The sequence below is a fragment of the Suricata suricatta genome, chromosome 10 (genome assembly GCF_006229205.1).
Source record: "Suricata suricatta isolate VVHF042 chromosome 10, meerkat_22Aug2017_6uvM2_HiC, whole genome shotgun sequence".
NCBI classification, from domain to species: domain Eukaryota; kingdom Metazoa; phylum Chordata; class Mammalia; order Carnivora; family Herpestidae; genus Suricata; species Suricata suricatta.
This window is the reverse complement of record NC_043709.1, coordinates 57,185,358-57,207,152: the sequence shown is the minus strand read 5'-3', so window position 1 is coordinate 57,207,152 and position 21,795 is coordinate 57,185,358. Positions and strand designations below refer to the sequence as shown.

Below are 21,795 nucleotides of genomic sequence, written 5' to 3'. Positions count from 1 at the left end.
AAATCTGAGCTGATATCAAGAGATGGATGCTTAGGATCCCTGGGTGACTCAGTTAGTTGCAGACAACTTTGGCTCAGGTCATGATCTCACAGCTCGTGAGTTCGAGCCCCGCATCAGGCTCTGTGCTGACAGCTCAGATCTGTCATTAATAATTAAAAAAAAAAAAAAAAAAAAGAGTCGGACACTTAACCAACTGAGCCACCCAGGCACCCCAACATTTTTATCAATTAATTTTTTTTAGTAATCTCTACTCCCAACATGGGTCCTGAACTCAAGACCCCAAGATCAAAAGCTGCATGCTCTTCCAACTAAGCCAGCAGGGCGCCCCTCATTTACTTCTTATAATAATCTCAAACACAGTACGTACTATTTACATACATAGTATGACTAAATTTAATTCATAGATTAAAAAAACTAAGATTTTGAGAAATTAAGTAACCTGCCCAAAGTCTCAAATAGTAAGTGGCAGAGCCAGGAATGGAACCCAGGATAGTTTACTCAACCCACTTTCCTAACTTTACCATCTCACATAAGCATTTTTTGGAAGAACAGCAGCAGAACGTGAAGAAATGCTTAGTTCCCAAACGAAGGTGGATCAGTAGGACCCTTAGCTAAAGGTAGTTGTAAACTGCTTCAACCACTTCCATATAAAATAACCTGGGTCAATGCCAGGATCCCATCCTCTTTCTACCATAACATATGCCTCCACTTTATAACTAACTAGGGATCTAGGGAAAGGACTCCAGTTCATAATGTTATACTAAAGATTTTCTCAACTGAATCTGTTTCTAATTTTACCTAACTGGCTACTCCATCTGTTGAACTGTAATAAAAGAATTAGGAAGGTTTCCAATGAACATAGCTCTCATATATTTTTCCTTATCAAAGTCACTAGGAGGGGCGCCTGGGTGGCTCAGTCGGTTAAGCCTCCGGCTTCGGCTCAGGTCAGATCTCACGTTCGTGGGTTCGAGCCCAGCGTCAGGCTCTGTGCTGACAGCTAGCTCAGAGCCTGGAGCCTGCTTCCGGTTCTGTGTCTCCTTCTCTCTCTGCCCCTCCCCCTCTCATGCTCTGTCTCTCTCTGTATCAAAAATAAATAAAACATTAAAAAAAAAATTTTTTTTTAAAGTCACTAGGAAAAGTTTTCTTGATTTTGTCTACCACCATTAAGATTAAAAAAAAGATTAAAATGGAGTACTCAAAATGAGAATACCTTTAGAATATTCTAGATGAATATCTCCATTTCATAAAGTCTCCAGGCCACGCACAGTGTTAGAGGTAATAAAAGGAGCATCCCATTCCCGGCTTAAGGAAAGACAAGACTAGATCATATATTGCTGAACTATCACCATGTACTTATTTTCATTCAATTCAGCAGTAGGAGTACTTTAGCAAGTTCAATTTACAGACAGGGAGATGTACTTTTGAAATCCAGCCGGGAGGTTGTTTTGTTTTGTTTTGTTTTTTTCTCAGTGCAAACCCTGGGGCCATTTTCTTCACAAATATCATCACAAATCCTGTATCTATTTAGGATGTATGGACAGCCTTTCCTCTGGTTCTCTATTTTGCTACATCCTGAAACGGGGATCTTCACTTCCAAATTAAATTTCCTGTGCTTCCTTTTCAGCTCAAAGGTGAGGAAACACTGAGGGAGGAAAAAAAAAGGAGAGGGGGCACACTTCTTTAGCCACTAAGTCTAGGATCAGAGAGTTCTCCATGAGCTTCCCTTTTTAATCAAACCTTTAGTGTCTCTCCTGGAGATTCAGGCAGAGCATCTGCGGCAAATCTACCAGAGGCTCTAAGGGGAAAAAAACAATACAGATCCCCCACCTCCCACCCCCCTACAAACAGCCTGCCCACCCCTCACCCACAGAGACCAGTGAGGGTTTTATTTATTTTGTGCATGCCTGCCCTGCTCTCCCCACCCAGAGCCCCTCAGCTCCCCTCCTAAAGCCTCTTTCCTCCTTGCCCTGCAGGGAAAGTGCACAACAGGCCCAGTAAATCAACACAGTTCTAATGATCTCTCTCACTTGACCCTTCTAGCGTGACGGTGTCGCATGGAAACAAACGTACAATAAACTTCACTCCATCTTTAGCTCCTTGCTGACAGGTTTTGATTCATGGAATGGTGAGACCCATCTGAGGGAAATTACCTCGATCAAAACGCATCTCTCTCTGCATTCATCAGGCCAATGCTCCCTCAGGCCATGCTCAAGTGCACAAATGGGGTTGTGCATCTGCAGGCAGCACTGACCCCTCTAACTCAGTGTCATATGCATTTGCAAACCTTTCCCTTCTTCATTTTTCCCCCCACTTCCCTCCCTCAAACCTTCAATCACTAACAAACCTTTTTTCTTCCCATGTATGCTCCTGTGTGAGAAGAAAAGTGCTGGAAACTGAAGTGCCTTTATTTCTTACCAAGTGGAAACTCCTGAAAACATACAACTTGTATCCAAAACCAGAGAAGGAACCTGTCCTCACTGATTAAACACAGACATTGGATGTTCAGTTTGATCCATATACTTCACTTGCCCCATCCTCTCAAGACTTAAATAGCAAGCCAACTGACGGCCAGTAATTTCAGCATATATAATCCTTCTATTTCCCAGTAAGTGCCTTGTTTTTCTCTTTAAAAGCTCATTGATAAAAATACGAGAGTTGTGCAAAAGACAAAAGAGCCCATATACAAAGTACAGGACAGAAAGCAAGATGTACATTTAATAAAGCAAAATATCCCCGAGTCACTATCAATGTATTTTCTGTCATGGAATAAAAATAGTTCTAAACTGAGCTCTTCAGACTTCTTCAACTTTTCAAATTCATTTTTGTTTCCCTTTCATATTTGGAAAATCCTCAGGCAACATAAAGAAAACAATGCCTTCTGGAAGGAAAAGACTAAGACATTCAAGACTACCCTGAGATATAAATTATGTATGTGAAAGCACTTGTATATAGGGACTATCATATGAATAGTCGACAAATTGTAGCTATCATTTCTACTGCAACCTTCTTCCTGGTCTTTGTAACAAAGTCTGAGACTACCAACAAAAATTTTAAGCTAATAAGACCATTCATTTATCTTCTATGTTAGAAGCAAAATCATCAAAAGTAAGGGGGCCCCTGGGTGGCTCAGTCAGTGAAGCGTCTGACTCCTGATTTTAGCTCAGGTTCTGATCTCAGTTGTGGGTTCGACCCCCTTTTGGGTCTGTGCACTGAGAGTACCAGGCTGCTTGGGATTCATGCACTCTCTCTCTCAAAAAAAAAAAAAAAAAAAAAAAAAAAAAGTAGGTAAAAATCTTGGGGTGCCTAGCTGGTTCAGTCTGAAAAGCATGTAATTCTTGATCTCAGGGCCGTGAATTCAAGTCCCAAATTGTGTACAGAGATTACTTAAGTGAATAAATAAAAACTTAAAAACGAAAAAAAGTAGGGGCACCTGAGTGGCTCACTTGGTTAAGCGTCTGACTTTGGTTCAGGTCATGATCAGGTTCAAGGCCCGCATTATGCTCTATGATGAGAGCTCAGAGCCTGGAGCCTGCTTTGGATTCTGTTGTTTCCCTTTCTCTCTGTTCCTCCCCTACTCACATTTCTGTCTCTCTCAAACATAAACAAACATTTTTTAAAAAATTAGGTAAGAATCAGACCCATTACCAAGACAACAAAGAAATTCCCTCTATCTGAAAGGTAAATAAATATTTGGAATGATGAGTAAATTCAGGGTTAAAGTGTGGCAAAATAAGTAATCAGATAAAACCATAGTCTTCTCCAACAGGTTATTATTAACCATATTCTACTTCTGTGACCCAAATAAAAATTTATGCCACCAGACTTTACTGATTTCATTAAACCTAACAATTAATGACAACACCAAAAATATTTAGATAATATCCAAGGGAACAGAACAAGGGTCCAAACTCTATCTCTGTAGATCCAATCTTAAGTAATATAAAGGCCCTTGAGGAATGGCTTTCACTGAATTACAGACATCAGTTTCCACTGACAGTTTGGAGCCTAATGTGGGGCTTGAACTCACAAACCATCATGACCTGAATTGAAATCAAGAGTCGGAATCAACTGAGTCACTCAGCATTCCTCCATCAACATTTTAGGGGCGCCTGGGTGGCCCAGTTGGTTAAGCCTCCGACTTCGGCTCAGGTCAGATCTCACATTCATGGGTTCGAGCCCCGCGTCAGGCTCTGTGCTGACAGCTCAGAGCCTGGAGCCTGCTTCCGGTTCTGTGTCTCCTTCTCTCTCTGCCCCTCCCCCTCTCATGCTCTGTCTCTCTCTGTATCAAAAATAAATAAAACATTAAAAAAAACATTTTAAATAATACCATAAAAATTAATCCACTCATCCACTAGTCATTCAAATATCCATTCAGTGTCTACTTTAGGTTAGGCACTGTTCTGGCACTGGGAACAGAGATGAGTAAGACAAAGATCCTTAACCTCATGGGACTTACGAATTTATGACTGAGTTCTGGTAAAGATGTATACCATTGTTCATCATATCACTGCGGGGACCTGTGGGGGAATTTTCTTTCCGGTCCCCATATGTAAAATAAGTAATTATGCTTTTGCTGAGTAACTTGTAAGTTTTTACCTTCTGAACCCTGTGAATCACTATAAACACTATAACTGTGTTTTTCTCTTTCTACTGATAGCTATAAAATTTGGATCCAAATGTATGGCTTGTCTCTGGTAAGTGGTTTTGAAAATATTTCTATTAGCCAGAAATATTAAGGTGAGAGAAGTATTAAGGTGAGATCTAGAGTCAGTGATCCAATACCCAGATCCCTAGGCAGAAGCTCAGAAGATAAAGTAAAGTAAGTTATAGGGTTGTTGCTGGTCTCTCAAAAACTTACTCCTCTCAGGGAACCTGGGTGGTTCAATTGATTAAGCATCCAACTTCGGCTCAGGTCATGACCTCACAGTTCGTGAGTTTGGTCTCACTGCTGTCAGCGCAGAGCCTTCTTCGGATCCTCTGTCCCCCTCTCTTTGCCCCTCCCCTGCTTGTACTCTCTCAAAAATAAACATCAAAAAAAAAGACCTTATTACTCCCTAAATATGATGAGATTAACTAGAAAATATTTCAGTACCCCAAGAAAGAAAAAGAGAGTGGAAAGAAGTACCAGGTTATTACTAGAAATTTTTAATTAAGAGGTCTTGCCAACGGTTTCCATGGCATGCATACATACATACATATATATATATATATATATATATATATATATATATATATACACACTGTAGCCAGGAATTAAGTCCCAAATGGAAGATCAGCTACAACAATCAGCAGCCTGAACTTCACAGATGTTTTCTAGAAAAACTGATTGTTTCTTTCTATGACAAAGGGTAGCAAGAATATCCAAGATGAGGTAGAGTCTAGCTTTCTTATCTTCCAAACCCAATGTGCATTCTCAAGATAAAATCTTATTACCAATGCCACCCTGAATCATCAAAAGACACTAGGAGAGGAACTCCTCATTGGCTCAGTTGGTAGAGCATGCAACTCTTGATCTAGGGGTTGTAAATTCAAGCCCCATGCCGAGTGTAGAGATTACTTAAAATAATAAAATCTTGGGGCACCTGGGTGGCCTCAGTTGGTTAGGCATCCAACTCTTGATTTTGGCTCAGATCATGATCCCAGATTTGTGGGATCAAGCCCTGCATGGGGCTCCACACTGAGCATGAAGCCTGCTTAAGATTCTTTCTCTCTCTCAAAAATAAAATAATCAAGTAAAATAAAAACATATATACACATACATATTTTATTTTATTTTTTTAATAGTTTATTGTCAAATTGGTTTCCATACAACACCCAGTGATCTTCCCCACAAGTGCCCTCCTCCATCACCACCACCTCTTTCCTCCCCTCCCCCTCACATACATATTTTAGAAAGAGAGACAGAGAGCAGGAGCAGGGGAGGGGCAGAGGGAGAGAAAGAATCTTAGACAGGCTCCACACCTAGTGCAGGCTCAGAGGAGGCTTGATCTCACAACATTGTGAGATCATGACCTGAGCCAAAAGCAAGAGTTGGATGCCTAAGAGGCTGAGCCACTGAGGCCTGCCCAAAAATAAAATCTCAAAAAAGAAGAAACTACAAGAAACAAAACAGTGACCCAAATGTAACCAAGACCTTTTTTTTTTTTTTAGGGAACTGTAATTCCCAAAACATAAAAGTATTTACTGAATTTAAACATAAGATATCTTCACTATTCTCAGAGGAGACCAAATGATTTGACCAAGCCAGACATTTTCCCTGGTCAGTGCAATAGCTCATCACTCATCATCCCTCCTTATACTATGTATGAGAAGCAGAAATTTCAATATAAGGAATTCAGCCAGATATCCTGATAAGGAGACAAGGACACTTCAGGAAAGCTCAGATACTACTATAAGTTGGAGCTGGCTGTTCTCCTATAGCTGTTTTAATGACAGCTATTCTTCACATTCAACACTCTCCAATGTAAGAGTTTCCTATATATTTCCATCATGACATAAACTCTGCCACCTTATTTACCTCACTTTAACAGTTATTTTCTCAGAAGTCTTTTCCCTGGAATGATAGAACAGACTAATAGTGAGCTAAGATGGGTTGCATTTCAAAAATAACAAATAACTGTCCCCTTTTATAAACAAACTACCATATAAAAATGTTAGAATTCTCAGGCCAATCTGATTTTTTAAGGTAATGTAAGGTAAGAGTGACGCAGAAAGAAAATGAGGAGATTTATGGTCACTTTCTTGACTCTCACTGCCATGTGACTGATGGCAGGATGAAAGCAGAGGCTGGGGGCTTTCAGGCGATGGTAGATTAATAATGACATGGCCTTGACTTCCCAGAGGTAAAGGTTATGAAACACTCCAGGGTAAGTGGGCTTCCAATTTCATACTCTCAGACTGAATGACAGCAACTGATGGTTTTTCTCTCGGAAACACTACAATGCTTAAACACACAGCTGTCACCTCCCTGCCCGTTTCTGAAATTCATCTGAACATGTTTATTCCTGAGCCTTTATGCCAGCCAGACCACAGAACCGAAGGTGGTTCTAAAAACTAATGCACAGAAGCTAACTAAGCAAGACAAAGGTGAGGGTTTGGACTAGCAAAGAGTATACCATTTTATTTAGCACATAAACACTCCCACACACATACAGTTCTCAATACAACCATCTTACCTACTCTAAAAACTTTTCAACTGTGAGATCAGAATCAACTTTCTAGGGCCAAGAAGGTGCCAGGAAATGTAAAGCTAAAGGAGACTTATAGACCACCAGGAACTGTATCTCCTCCTATCTTCAAGATTCGAAGCCCCCAAACACAGTCAGCTCATAACCAAACAGCCTTCTGAGTTACTAGCTCCCATCACTTTTTCTCTTTATCCAAATCAAGCTCCTTCCCCAACCCCCACTCCTCTCCAACCCCAGAGGAGGTCGTCTCGGTCTTGCTCTAGCTGATCTTAGGACAAAGCAAGGCAGGTGGAGGAAATGAAGGCTTCACACTTGAGACCCCCGGAAACCAAGTTTCTATTAAAAGCCCCCACCTCCCTCCCTTAAAAGCCAGGAAGCTGCTGCTTTTAAGGATAAGCGATGCAGAGCTTGGCAGAAATGTCAAGAAGTCAGTAGAGGGAAGCTAAAAACTTTCAAGAAGAAGTAAATGTGGTCTTAACCAAATATACAGAGAATGAAGGATGACAGTTACCTGAGCATTCAGAAATCAGAATGAGCACTAGGAAAGCAGATTCTTCTTGCCTGTAATTCACACACACATGTACACAAAACACACACACACATATGTTTTTAATGTAAGCTCTATGTCCAACATGGAGCTTGAACTCACGACCGGAGTCACATGCTCTATCAACTGTGACTAGGCACCCCACTTGTAATATTTTAAAATGCAGATTTCTGGGGCAGCTGGGTGGCTCAGTTGGTTGAGTGTCCGATTCTTGATTTTGCCTCAGGTCATGATCCCAGGGTTGTGGGATACAGCCCCACGCCAGGCCCTGTGTTGAGGATGGAGCCTGCTTAAGATCCTCTCTCTCTCCCTCCCTCTGCCCCTCTCCCCCACTTGCAGGCTCTCTGCTGCTCTCTAAAATAATAAAATAAAACACAGATTTCTGGTTACAATCCAACCTAATAAATCTGAATCTCAAAAGGAAGAGCTTACTTAGGGAGATGTAGTTTAAAAAGAGTGCCCTAGTGAGCCTTATGTGCAGCTATAGTTATGAATAACTGCAAATGGCTTTGAGAGAGCACAGAACAAAATTAAAAAAAAAAAAAAAAGTCTCACCAAGTCCAAACAAGGCTGCTACTCTACTCCAATTTTTCCCTAAAAGTACCAGGCCTTCCAAAAAAAGTTTATACTTCCTACAAACAGGGTATCTCAGCTCTAGGGATGTGAAAGGCAAAAGAAAGCTATGAAGAAATTACCACTGGCTCTACCAAGCACACTTGTCTTGCTTCCTTTGTAGAATTCAAGCAGAGGAACACAGAGACTCTTCCACAGGAGGAGTTCAATACAAGAAAAACATGCCAAAACAAGATCAGGGAAGACTTCAGGTATGTGGTTCAAGTACACAAAGGCTTTTTTTTTTTTTTTTTTTGCAGAACAGATACAGAGGACAAAGGGGAATATCAATAGAGAGCAGACAGAGAACAGATAGGATTTGTCTTAGGGCTCATGTCTTTTGCTTCTTTAGAACACTAATAAATTCCATCACATGAAGCCTCTCATCTTATAGCTCTTTTCACTTCCAGTTGCACTCCCTCAACAACCTCATACCTAAGCATGAACATGGTGGTGAAAATTCTGTAACTTCTTCCTCTACTCTACACCTCAATGAACTCCTCATCTAATACTTTCTAAAATCCAGAAAGCAAGAACTGAAAACATGATAGCTTTCTCAGGAACACATTTTCACTGCTTAGGGATTTAAAGATTCAATATTTGATATGAACTCCAAGTGTAGAACACCCTGAAAATACATTTTGGTTTCTGTCCTAAGAATCTGCTCTAGGGATGAGAAGGTAAAATTTGGTTAAAATACTATTTTTAAAAAATGTGAAAAAGGGTAACAAAGGAAAGGAGAGGAGGAAAGGAGCTAACATTTTCTAAATCTTAACAAGATACCTCAGATTTTCTTTTTTTATTTTAGTATTTATTTTGAGAGAGAAAGAGACAGTGCAAGCAGGGGAGAGAGAGAGAGAGATTCCAATCCCAAGCAGGCTCTGCACAGTCAGCACAGAGCCCAACATGGGGCTCAATCCGATGAACTGTGAGATCATGACCTGAGCTGAAACCAAGAGTCAGATGCCCAAAAGACTGAGCCACTTAGGCACCCCCAACACCTCAGGTTTTATTAAGAACAGGCAGGGCCTTTCATGGTGCCTTGGTGGCTCAGTCAGCACAACATGAGACTCTTAATCTTGGGGTTATAAATTCAAGCCCCAGCTTGGGTATACAGATTACTTAAAATATAAAAAAAGATTTCTTAAAAAACAAAAAACACAAGGCCTTTGCTAGTTTGCAAACATCACCACCAAATATCCCCCTAAAAAATATCTCCCCAACTGATGCCCTGCCTCATCCTCATCCCTATCTCCAAAATACTATAGCGTCAGCTACCAGCCTGAAAAGTAATTCTGCTATTATTCTAGTGAATACATAAGAAAATGAACTGTCATGTAATTATTAAACTCTACTTGAACTGAACCTATATGCATTTTTTGGGAACCTACGTGTATTTTCAAAAGTAATATATTACTTCTTATCAATGTCAGCCCAAGGAACACTATTACTCAAGTGTTAGTCTCTCAAGTATTAAAATACATCATAAACATCCCTATATTGCTACAACTCTCAAACCATGAGCTCTCAGACCACCCCCCAAAACTAACAACACACACACACACACACACAAACTATCAAACGAGCCCAAAAAACACCCCATACTTTCTTCTCCCATATAGATTCTGAAGGATGAATAGACTTGGATTCAGAAAGTGAGCTCACATTTCACCACAAGGAGAGTATCTGAGAGTGATCAGACAGATACTGACTGCTCTGCTTAAAAACGCCAGGCCAGCTACTGGTCGCCTCAAAATTAGACACAGGTACTGGTCACCTCCAAATCAGACATACAACTCAAACCAACATTATATCAGGTATACAATCAGATATAATGCGTTTACAAGTGAATTTAAATTTTTAATGTTTATTTTTGAAAGAGAGACACAGAGAGACAAGAGTGCAAGCAGGGGAGGGGTAGAGAGAAAGGGAGACACGGAATCTGAAATAGGCTCCAGGCTCTGAGCTGTCAGCACCCAGCTGAGCCACCCAGGCGCCCCTACAAGTGAATTTTAAATATGAGGGGCACGTGAGTGGCTCTGTGGATTAAGTGTCAGATTTTCGCTCAGGCCATGATCTAGCGGTCTGAGAGTCAGAACCCACATAGGACTCTGCACTGACATCTGAGAGCCTGAAGTTGGATTCTGATTCTCCTCCCCCTCTCTCTTCCCCTCCCCTGCTCGCACTCTGGTTCTCTCTCAAAAATAAACAAACATTTAAAAGGTTACAAAAAAATTATTTACCTTGTGTACCATGAGTGGAATTTTTTAAAAAAACTGACAGAGAATGATGCCACCCCAAGAACCTGGCTCACAAAAAACAAAGTGTATTTAAAAGTAAAACAGACTCAACAGAATCCAGTGTTCCCTTCCTTTTCCAGGCTGTGTTTATTCTTAGGGAAAAGACTACAGGGGGACCACAAAGAGGCATAAAACTTGTTTTTTATCAAAGTCATCAGTTCTGACATGTTAGAAGAAGGAATGCAAAGACATAAGTGGGGGCGGAGTGTTGAGGAGGGGAGACAGAAAAGAGAGTGAGTTTTTTTCTTACTACAAACTTTCTTACCTCTAGTTCTTTAGGTTCACACTCAATGAATAAAATCAGGTAAGAAAAATAAAATGAAAAGATACAGGATCATTACTGTTCTCAACCATGCACCCTAGGGAATTACAGGAAACAGGGCAAAACACCAGTCATAAATGCTGACAAAAACATCAAAATATTCATCTTGCTTCCACAAATTTTTAAAGCTTTTCTTCTTAAAGTGTTCAATTTATATTCCTAACACTTCTTATCCAATTTTCTCTCACACACCACTAGGTAAAAATGTGTTTAAGGGTTAGAACACAGAGTGGGAGGGTAGAAGAAACAGAGAAAGAAAAACCTGACTCCTATTTCGCAAGTTAAAATTAGAATACATTTTCAAGAGCCCTGGGTAGGACAGAGAAAAATTCCATTCTGCCTCTTTGCTCTTCCAAATTCCTATAGCCAAGTGGCTCAACAGCAGTTGAATGGCACACATAATGACATCATTGATTGGAACTATAATAGAAGGGAGTGAGAAGAGCGGGTGGGGGGGAGAGTGGGAAGGGAGGGAGGTGAAGATGTATTTGTGTTACAGACAAAAGACAAGTTCTGTTCCTCAGCGGGGACAAATGAAGAACCAGATGAGGGGATAAACTGAGGTCAGAGAGTTTTCCCTATTGTTTCCTCTTTAAACAGCTCCTTCACCACTCCCTCAAGGTTTGTTCCATTGGGCGGGTGGAGAGACAGCAGTTTTTATCTCAGAGAAAAGGCAGGAAAAAAATGGCCAAACATTAATTTCTAAATTATTATTATTTAGAAGAAGATTTAAAGGACTAGTTAAATTTTAGTTGGGCCCCAAAAATGCTTCTACGAAATGCTGAAAACCAACTATGGGGGGTTCATCTTGACTCTTCCTGAAATTCATCTTGATAGCCACTCTCAAGTGCTATCTCTATCTACCATATTAAAAAAAAAAAAAGTTCTAATCTTCTCTTGTGGGTTCATGTGAGCTAAAATAATGTTTTTCGAGTAGAAGCAGCATTTTTGGGAAAAGCACCAATCTAGAATGAGGTTCAGGGCTTTCCCCCACCAAACCCTTCCTCAATGAAATACAATTTCTAAGAATACCTACACTTAAGTTCCTTCCATCTACAATCCTACTACCTGCATTCTTCTTGGTCTCATGGGGCTCCATGAGAAAGGTGAATAGAGAATTAAGTAGTGTATTTGGCCTAGGTACTGCTACTTGAGTGTACTTGGATGGAAATGAATCCAAACCTACTTAGCAGGCTACTTTTCCAACTTATCTTGGGATCTAAATCTTCTACCACTACCCCTTTAAAAAATATTCTACGAAATTCCTCACCATAGTTTATGGTTCTTCAGGTCCTTATAGTACCATGTTGGCAATGTCCTATGCATGGCCTCACAGTTCTTCCTTTGGAAAAGGTTTGTATACATATACCTAAACTCTAACAATTTATAGACCCTCTGAGAAAGCTGGGGACTATGACTAAGTCCACAGTGTGAACTTCCTTCTCTCCAGATCCCTCTACTGAAGGGGAAGAACAGACATTTCTTCATTTATTTCAGATGGTGAAAAGGAATACAGATAGAATCAAATAGGCCTTCCAGAAGAGACTGAATGGGAGACCAGACCACCATCATTTAGTCACAGTGAAATCTCTTTGCTAGGAGACACTGATGCTCTCCTGTGCTTGGAACTGACTCTTTGTCCCAGCTGCTTCTCTGAGAGCTCAACAGATTTCAGTGACAAGATCCTCAAAAACAAGGAAAGTCCAACATCTCTCTCTCTGTAGTGGTTCATCCCCAAGCAATGGTGAGCAAAAATATAGAATTATATGAAAACTTTATGAAAGTAATCACTGCAGCCACCTAAGAATATTCTAACTACCAGCCTGAACAATAAGATAATGATCAATGGAGGGATATTTAATTTTTTAACCTTTTTCTATTTGGACACTGTATAATAACATAGACCATAATCATCAGGAAAGAAAACTGGCAAAAACTGCAACACAGGAAAAGCAGCCTTTAGGGTATAAAGACTTTAAGATAACTCAGGACAGTTACCTTAACACAAGCTACAAGTAAGGAAATCTCAGTGAAATTCCAGTACAGAAATTAAGGAAGTTATACTACGGTCAATAGGGATAAAAGATGCTTATATTTTCTACTACTAATTAAGAACCAAGAAGCAGTAACATATGCCCCTCACATGTGGGGGAGAAGAGTATAAACTACATTTCAGTTTTCTGCTTACGGCCTGAGTTTGGGTTTTGTTTTAACACTTACCGAGCTGGATGTTCTATAACTTCCTAAAGTACCAAGTTTCACTACCCCCAAATATGTCAATGTTTGGCGGGAGAAATGAAAACACTCCAAACTGGTTATATTCAGTTAACACCAAAACCCCAAGCACAGAGTTTTTTTTAATATAACTGATGTCCTATGACAATCATCTATTAACTGAGCTGGCTTCCCATCTATTCCCTCTATCCATCTCTCGCTCCTTTCAAAGATAAGTTTCTTATGTGCCAAGCCAAGTCTTGTCCTTCACTACTTCTCTTGGGAGGCATGGAAAACCGACAGAGAAGGAGGAGCAACAACCACCACCACCACCACCATTCAAGCACAAGACTGAAAATCTAGTCAGTGATCAATCAGAACCAACCAGGCAGAGGTTATTTATCTGGTTTTTGTTTTGTTTGAGGGAGTGGGAGGTTTCTCAGCCCATAGTCACCAGAGGCTTATATGAGAAAAGGCATGCCATTCTATCCTCAAATAGTCCAAAGAGTTGGAGGGGACAATTTACAGCCTCTTGTGTAAAAAATGTCTATAAATGCCAGTGCTATTCTTTGCCCTGTCACTTCCCATTATCCTAAACCAACAGGATTCTATTCACTGAGACTTGAGCTGGAAACATGAACGGACAGGCTTTTCTTGGGCAGGGGGAAAGGAGGAAGATGATTGGGGGGGGGGGGGGGGAGCCAGATTTCTTTAAGTTTCTGTGTACTGCCTAACATGTAAAGTATACTAGTGGGCATGAGCAGTCATGTAAAAGTCAGCCTAGGAAGAATAGCAGAGATTTAATTTCCTCAAATTTGTAACATGCTCAGGAGGTAAATCTAAAATATACAGAAAAAAATGTTTGTTTTTTAATTTTTTGAGAGACAGAGAGAGATAGCATGAGCAGGGGAGGGTCAGAGAGAGAGAGAGAGAGACACAGAATGTGAAGCAGGCTCCAGGCTCTAACCTAGCAGTCAGCACAGAGCCCGACGCGGGGCTTGAACCCATGAACAGTGAGATCATGACCTGAGCCGAAGCCGGATGTTCAACCGACTGAGCCACCCAGGCACCCCCAGAAAAAAATGATCTAATTGTGACAATTAAAAAAGTCATCAATAAACACTACTGACCCAAGGCTCACTTCCTCTCATACACTTTATCATATGCACTGGTCTATCATACTGAAAAGAAATCAGCAAGCAATTTGGGACATAAGCTGGATCAAGCAAACACAAACCCCATGCAATGAAGATAACAGGAGGGAGGTTTCTCATTGCCCTTTTCAGAATACTAGGATGAAGAAGAGAAATCTCTACACTATTTGGTACTCTCCACTATTTACATTTTATCTAAATGAATGAGATCTGTGCCTAAAGAATTATAAAGCTAAAAGGTGACCAAATTAAATTGGAGGAGGCTACACTGGAACCCAGGACCCTAGAGTGAGGTGGACAGAATATGCTGATCTGGCTATTCCATAAATACAAACTTAATCATGTCACTAGCCTTAGCCAACCAAATACTAAATAGCAAATCAATTCTGGTGATAGAGAACAGTTAAGCACGAGATACTGAACCAAACAACTCTGAGAATGTAGTCAGTTGTAGTTTGAAGATCTGGATCTAGAACTAAGTTCTGGGGGAAAAGTTACTTGAAAAAAAGAACACGTCCTCTTCTTATCTCTTACTACTCCCTCTCCTCCAATTTCTCTCCTTCCATATTCACTCCGAAGCCGCTTATATATATATATATATATATATATATTTTTTTTTTTTAATGTTTATTTGAGAGAGAGAGAATGTGCACACAGGAGGGGCAGAGAACCCAAGCAGGCTGCACAAAGTCAGCACAGAGCCTGACATAGGACTCAATCTCACGAATCTGGAGATCACAGCCTGAGTGGTTATTAAGTCTGTCACTGAACCAAATGAGCCACCCAGGAGCCCCAAAAACTGCTTATCTTCTATAGGCACTAAAAAATTCAGGGCTGGGGCGCCTGGGTGGCTCAGTCGGTTAAGCCTCCGACTTCGGCTCAGGTCAGATCTCACGTTCGTGGGTTCGAGCCCCAAGTAAGGCTCTGTGCTGACAGCCTGCTTCAGATTCTGTGTCTCCTTCTCTCTCTGCCCCTCCCCCTCTCATGCTCTGTCTCTCTCTGTATCAAAAATAAACAAAACACTAAAAAAAAAAAAGATTTAAAAAAAAATTCAGGACTATAAAAACAGTAGTCCAAGTATGTGGTCTGGTAAAGGATTTCTATGATACTTCCAAGTATGAAAACTGTGAGATATAAGGTAGGCTTGAACTGTCCAATATACATGCAGCTATTTAAACTTATTTCAATTTTCAGTTTCCCTAGAAATTTTAAGTAAGCCGTCTCTGCCTAAGAGATCAAGAGTCATACCTTCTACTGAGTGAGCCAGCCAGGTGCCCCAAATGAATTAGAAATTTTAAAAACCTTGGGCGTCTGGGTGGGTAAGTTGGTTAAGCATCCAACTCTTGATTTCAACTCAGGTCATGATCTCATGGTTTGTAGGTTGGAGCCCCATGTTAAGCTCCCCACATTGAGCTCCCCATGTGAAGCCTACTTTGGATTCTCTCTCCTTCCCTCCCTCTCTACCCTCCACCACTCATGCGGTCTCTGTAAAAAAGAAATTTAAAGAAACTAGTATTTTGATACAGAATTTGAGAAAACTACTCTAGTAATCTCTACACCCAGCGTGGGGCTGGAACTCACAACCTTGATATCAACACTTGCACACTCTGGGGTGCCTGGGTGGCTCAAATGGTTAAGCGCCCGACTCTGGACTTCAGCTCAGGTCATGATTTTGTGGTTTAGGAGATGGAGCCCCATGTCAGGCTCTGACCTGACATTCCGGAGCCTGTGTGGGATTCTCTCTATCCCCCCCTCTCTCTGCCCCTCCCTTGCACACTCATGCATGGACACTCTCTCTCTCTCTCAAAATAAACAAACATTAAAAAAAAATGTCGCACGCTAGCCAGGCATCCCAACTCTTCAGAGACTTAAAATAGAAATTAACATCTTATCAGTGATCAACTAAAACACAGAAGTTAATTACCTCAAAGTCATAAAACCAGGTGGCCAACAGAACTAAGAAAACAAGTATTTATTAAAGGTCAAAGTGTCACTATTTTAGATAATTTCATATACACAATTATTTACCCTTCACAAAGTGTTAGGTATTACTCCCAGTTTTATAGAAGTTTAGTAATTTGCTCAAAGTCACAAAGTTAATATGTATTTATTCATCCTTTATCTTCTTCCTATGGACTAAAAATGAAAGCAAGTCAAATATGGAGGAAGATTCTAGGGAAGTAAAGAGAAAAGGCTGATATCCCTGTAATGAAACACCATGAAAATAACTCAGGTGGGCAGTATAAAGTGAGGGGCAAATTCCTCTCAGGAATGTATCCATATGAGCTACGTAGCTGGAGATAGGATGTTCAATTCTGCTAATTGTGATGGAACACACAATTCTCTATAATAAAGTTACTCCTGAGATTTCTTCCAGGGGACCACTTTGCTTGGAAGCTTGTGACTTTTGAGGTATCCTCTCTGAGTACAGGTTCCATTTATTACACTGATTCCAATGAGATTCTCAGACACCTTACAAAAGGAGACAAATGAGAACTGGAGCCACAGATCCAAGCACCCTTCCCCTTGGCCATCTAGCAAACCACAAATGACTTGGTTTATAGTAATTCTTCCCAATTAAGCTACATGTGGTTTAAGAATTACATACTCTACCTACTCTCTATTTTAATTTGAAATAGGGACACCTGGGTGGCTCAGTTGGTTAAGCAACGGACTCCTGATTTCGGCTCAGGGCATGATCTCACAGTTCTCCTGAGTTCAAGACTCACATTGGGGTCTGTGCTGACCGCATGAGGCCTGTTTGGGATCCTCTGTCTCTCTGCTTCTCTCTCTCTCTCAAAAATAAACAAACATTTAAAATATTCCTACTGAACACTTATGGTCTCAGCATCAAACTGGGCACAAAGACCTGATGTTATGCTTCTGGTAAACATAAAAAATGTAACCTAAAAGGAAGGAAAATGGAGCACAGCTGTATGTAACAAGTCCCACTGAGTCACAAGTGTTTACTTTTTAGGGCTCAGTTTTTCTGCTGAGCAAAAATGTACCAACCACTGTCAGAACAATGTTTTCCAACAGATTTTCAGAGAGCTAAATGTTTCCATACTTAAGTGGAAAATGACTTTTTTTTTTTTTTAAGGTTTATGTAATCTCTTTACTCAACATGGGACTCAAACTCACAACCCCAAGATCAAGAGTTCCATGCTCTTCCAACTGAGCCAGCCAGGCGTCCAGTGACTTTTTTTTCTTTTGACAGTTCTTCTGGTTTGAAATAGTCTTCCTTAATCCTGCCCCCATTTCAACAACCAGGAAACAGGTTTTCATTCTCACAGAACAAAGATTAAGAGACTACCTGCTCTAGGCAAACAGGAGAATCCTCAACATTTTCTTGAAAGTGCCTGGCAAAACTCCAAACACAACAATGCCCTATAGAACTGATCGCTCCACACATCAGTGTTATCTTGCTTAATAAAGCCAAGAGTGTCTGTTAGCAGAAGAGCAGAAAGAATGAAATAACTTTCTCATTTTTGTTCCAGAAAACCTTCAAATTTTGTTTCTAGGTACCTTTGACCCAAAGACAGGACTGGTGTCTTCTGTTTCCATTATAACTATATCAGATGTTATAGCAGATGTAGCAGATTTTTAACATTGTTGAATTCAACATCCTAACCAAGAGAAATGCAAACCATGTTCTAACAGCCTGAATGATAGTTATGAAAACAATCTGCAGGAAAAAAAAACAAACAATTGGCTATGTGAAATAATTCCTATAATGTAATCAAAAGTCAGTGAGAGGGGGCACCTGGGTGGCTCAGTCGGCTCAAGCATCCAATCTTGCATTCATGATCATGAGTTTGAGCCCTATGTCAAGCTCTGCATTGACAGCTCAGACTGGAGCCTGCGTCAGATTCTGTGCGTGTGTGTCACTCTCTCTCTGCCCCTCCCCGCTTATGCTGTCTCTCAAAAATAAATATGCATTTCAAAAAAAGTCAATGAGAAGAGGTGATAGTCAAAAGACTTCATGAAATGAAGTGCTGAATAGCTTGCTATATTCTCAGGACAGTCATTTCCAGCCTATGTAGCCCCCAAGCGGCTCTATGGTGGCAAAAACAGTACTTTACCTTTCTGGAGATTGAAGAGACATTCAAACCAAATCTCTGAGCTCTTTCCTTTAGTTTATCAAGGTTAACCTATTAAAAAAAAAAGCAGGGGAGGGGGGAAGAACCCATATTAAAAAAAAAAACCAGAAAATACAAAAAGCAGAAATTATAGTCCAACGCTAAGAGTTCAATTAAACCTATGATTTCAAAGATACCCTATATGTGCCAAATCAGGAAACTAAGCAGCATCCATCCATGCCACTATTAAAAGACCTCTTCTGGAATGTCGTTAAAGATTCAGCCCAGCCTCCTTCATTCATCAAAGGTGGCAAGAGCCCAAAGAGGGTTTAAAATCAAAGTAAGCCAAACACTGCTTGAAGGAGCAAACAAGTATCTAAACAATCCACCTCCAAACAAGTCTATTATTCACAGTTCAAAGTCATTAATTCCTATACATAGCCAGTTCTCATTACTCTCATCATTCTCATCTAGACCCACTTCTCATTACTTCAGAAGACAAATCTACCACCAGTACCCAACTCAATTTTCTTCCTTTTTCTTGGAAGCCTTGATATACAAAACTTACCATTATAAGGATATTTGGGACATTTCATTACTACTACTACTACTACTACTACTACTACTACTACTACTACTGCAACAATTGCTACTACATTTCAGCTTCATTACAATACTGCACTGTAATCCCAAACAGGTTTTCATAAAGTCAAACATATTTCACCCACTGTATGTTTTCATTTTCTAAATATCCACCTAATCACAATGGTCCAGACACATTCTACTACTCTATTTTATAATTTTATATTTAATACATAGTGTTGAAAAATACCAATATCTACTAACAAAACTCCTAAGTTGCTTCCACAGATTCACTTGTGGTAACTAAGAATCAGACATTGTCCAAAGCCACTGAATAAGGCCTAAAACTACATTATCATAAAACAAAGAATTATATGGATTATCCTCTAGCTAACAAATCTATTCATTTTTTCAAAGAAGGAAGATGTCTATAGTGACATTTTCCTGACCTCTAAGTACTCAAACAATTCATTTTATTCAGGACATAAAACATTGTATTGAAAACAAAGGTCACCAAACTCATATGATCACAGAGATTCCTATGATCTGGGGAGAAGTTGTTTCTAACTTTAAAACTACAGTTTTCTCTCTCAAGGTATAAAAAGAAAATTTCTTACCATAGGCTTGGCATCAGGAGACAGGCCTAAAGAAGAAAATACAAAAATTTTTTTTTTATATTTTAATTTTTTTAAATGTCTGTTTTTGAGAGACAGACAGACAGCAAGTGCAGGGGAGGAGCACAGAGAAAGGGAGACAGAGAATCCCAAGCAGGCTCTGCACTGTCAGCATAGAGCTCAACACGGCTCAAATGCACAAACCAAGAGATCATGACTGGGGCCAAGGTTGGACACTTAACTAACTGAGCCACCCAGGCACCCTACCCTGGTAGAGCCACTTTAGAAATCAATTTAGCAGTTACACAAAAAGCTACACAGAGAATTTACCATATGACCCAGTAATCCCACTTCTCAGTATACACCAAAGAGAAATGAAAACATAAATCCACACCAAAACTTGTATGTGACTGTTCACAGCAGCATGATTCATAGTAGCCAAAAGTGAAAACAACCCCAATGTCCATCAGCTGATAATAGATAAAATGTCGTACAACAGAAAACTATCCAACATTAAAAAGAAATGAAGTACTGATGCATTCTACAACATGGATGAACCCTGAGTACATTGTGCTAAGAAGCCAATCACAAAAAGCTAAGAATTGTACAATTCCATTTATATGAAGGCAAATTTATTCACATAGAAAAAAATAAGTGGTTGCTTGGGAAGGGGTGGAGGGAGGGAATGGGAAACAATTGCTAGTAAGTAAAGGGTTTCTTTTTGGGGAAATGAACATGTAAAATTAGACTGTGGTGATGGTTGTACAATGTTGTGAATATATTTTTTAAAAAGCCATTGAATTATATGCTTTAAATGGATGAACTATATGGAATATGGACTATTTCAATAAAGCTGTTAAAGACAGGGGCGCCTGGGTGGCTCAGCTGGTTAAGTATCCGACTTCAGCTCAGGTCATGATCTCACAGTTTATGAGTTCAAGCCTCGTGTCAGGCTCTGTACTTATAGCTCAGAGTCTAGAGCCTGCATTGTATTCTGTGTCTTCCCCTTTCTCTGCCCCTCTGCTACTCATGCTCTGTCTCTGTCTCTCTCTCAAAAATAAACATTAAAATATTAAAAAAAAAAGATGTCACATCTGGACAAAAGACCACAGCTACTATTACAGTAAGTTAAAATTATGGCTGCTTAGGGGTGCCTAGGTGGCTTAGTCTGTTAAGTCTCCAATTCTTGATTTCGGCTTAGGTCAAGATCTCAGAGTTCATGGTTTGAGCCCAGTGTTGAGCTCTCCATTGATAAAGGGGAGCCTGTGTGGGAGTCACATGCTCTACTAACTCAGTCAGGCACCCCCCCCCTCGAACTTTTTTCTATCCATATGTGCACCTCTATTACCAAAAAGGGAGCATACTGTAAATACAGTTTTATAATCTGTTTTCACTTAATATTTTTCTGACAAATATTCTTCAATATCATTTTAACATCTGCATAGTCTCCTATTATATACTATGGCACACATTTATTTAACCAATTCCTTATTGTAAATTACATTGTTTCCAGTTACTGGTCACTAAAAATAATACTGTGATAATCCTTATGGCTAACTAAATCTTTAAGCATATCCAAGATTATTTTCTTGTAAATTCCTAGAAGTTAAGACTGTTGAAGTAAAAGAACTCTATTCTTGTCACCACTCACATAAGGCAGTAGAACACTGGACAGGCACACAATAATTACATGCTATTTTTGAGACACCAGAATAAGTATAGGTAATAAGGTATTAGAAAACGGAATTTCTCTAAAGATATCCAAGAAGACCAAAACAAATGCTGGCACTTCCTCCTATGCTAAATTTGGCTGGGAAGGCTTAAGTATGGTATTACCTAAAGCAAAGAGGTGAATGCTATAACCTCCTAAAGGCTTCTAAAGCTAACAAGTTTGTCTTCATTTGTTGTGACAGAAAAGTAAAAATATAAAGACAACTTTCTCAGAAGAGTCTCTGTACTCTTACCTTTTGATGAAACTGAAGAAATCCCAAATCTGTAGAAAGAAAAACAAGCTAAATTTTAGGAAGCTGTTCACACTCCTGGTTGTCTGTCTCCGTGTCAAGTGTACATATGGCACTTCTTGCTTGTGATCTCAAGCCTTGCAATCATTAGCTAATTCTAACAACCTCATGAAAGAGGTTCAGTTTACTCTTTTTCTCACCAAGAGCCTAGAGAAAAAGCTAA

The 21,795-nt window shown here is 39.9% G+C and overlaps 1 protein-coding gene and 1 long non-coding RNA gene across 2 annotated transcripts in view; one reads left to right on the top strand and one right to left on the bottom strand.

Annotated features, from left to right (window-relative positions):
• Positions 1-21,795, bottom strand: part of SARNP (SAP domain containing ribonucleoprotein) — a 46,751-nt gene that overhangs the window by 6,738 nt on the left and 18,218 nt on the right. Inside the window, exons 7-9 of the mRNA XM_029954570.1 lie at positions 21,576-21,604; positions 19,615-19,640; positions 18,419-18,487 (exon numbers count right to left, since the gene is read on the bottom strand). Of these exons, the coding sequence (XP_029810430.1) occupies positions 18,419-18,487; positions 19,615-19,640; positions 21,576-21,604 (124 nt within the window). The remainder of the gene's footprint in view (positions 1-18,418; positions 18,488-19,614; positions 19,641-21,575; positions 21,605-21,795) is intronic.
• On the top strand, positions 11,416-12,746 carry LOC115304402. Its single transcript, XR_003914413.1, has 2 exons — positions 11,416-11,531; positions 12,466-12,746. It is a non-coding gene; the product is annotated as an uncharacterized LOC115304402 (long non-coding RNA).